The 891-nt window shown below is 39.3% G+C and overlaps 1 protein-coding gene across 5 annotated transcripts in view; it reads left to right on the top strand.

Annotated features, from left to right (window-relative positions):
• Positions 1 to 891, top strand: part of LOC106875175 (uncharacterized) — a 53536-nt gene that overhangs the window by 22384 nt on the left and 30261 nt on the right. For all 5 annotated transcript variants that reach the window (XM_052976563.1, XM_014923207.2, XM_014923209.2 and 2 more), the window contains one exon: positions 239 to 294. In XM_052976563.1, the coding sequence (XP_052832523.1) occupies positions 239 to 294 (56 nt within the window). The remainder of the gene's footprint in view (positions 1 to 238; positions 295 to 891) is intronic.

Below are 891 nucleotides of genomic sequence, written 5' to 3'. Positions count from 1 at the left end.
CACCACAACCACCACCACCACCACCCGCAACCACCACCACAACCACCACAACCACCACTGCCACTACCACTGCCACCACCACCTGCAACCACCACCACCACCACCACCACCACTTCCACCACCACCTGCAACCACCACCACCTCCTCCTCCCGCTCTTCATCATCATCATCATCATCATCATCCCCGTCGTCATCACCACCTGCAATATATGATTGATGTTATTTTGTTTCTCTTCAGACGGATGAAGCTAGTGCATCGTTGATAATAAAGGCTACCAGTAAGAAATCACCCAGGTAAGTAAGCAGCAGCAGCAGCCAGAGTGACCCAGATTACTTCACCCAGAAATAATTAGAAAATTAAGGGGGTAAACAAAAAATACATAAAAATGGGACAAAATGAACAAGAAACCACAAAGATATCTGGTGAATCAATATTTTATAATTTATTAATATATTTAAATATATTTAAATATTTAGTTAAATAATTCTAAATGTGTATTCCTTTAAGCTACACAAGATTGGTAAACAAAACATCTAAAACAAATGATGTGTGTCTGTGTGTGTGTGTGTGTATGCACGCACATGCATACGTGTGTGTTATACATACATATATGTATACATATGTACATTATATGTGTGTGTGTGCATGATACATACATACATATATATATATGTATACATACATACATTATATATATACATGTTTGTGTGTGTGTGTGTGTGTGCTTGAAACATATATATATGTATAAATACATACATTATATATATGTATATGTGGAGGTGCAATGGCTCAGTGGTTAGGGCAGCGGACTCGCGGTCGGAGGATCATGGTTTCGATTCTCAGACCGGGCGTTGTGTATGTTTATTGAGCGAAAACACCTAAAGCTCCAC

Source organism: Octopus bimaculoides, chromosome 25 (assembly GCF_001194135.2).
Source record: "Octopus bimaculoides isolate UCB-OBI-ISO-001 chromosome 25, ASM119413v2, whole genome shotgun sequence".
In the NCBI taxonomy this organism is placed as follows: Eukaryota; Metazoa; Mollusca; class Cephalopoda; order Octopoda; family Octopodidae; genus Octopus; species Octopus bimaculoides.
This window is presented reverse-complemented; position numbering and strand designations above follow the sequence as displayed.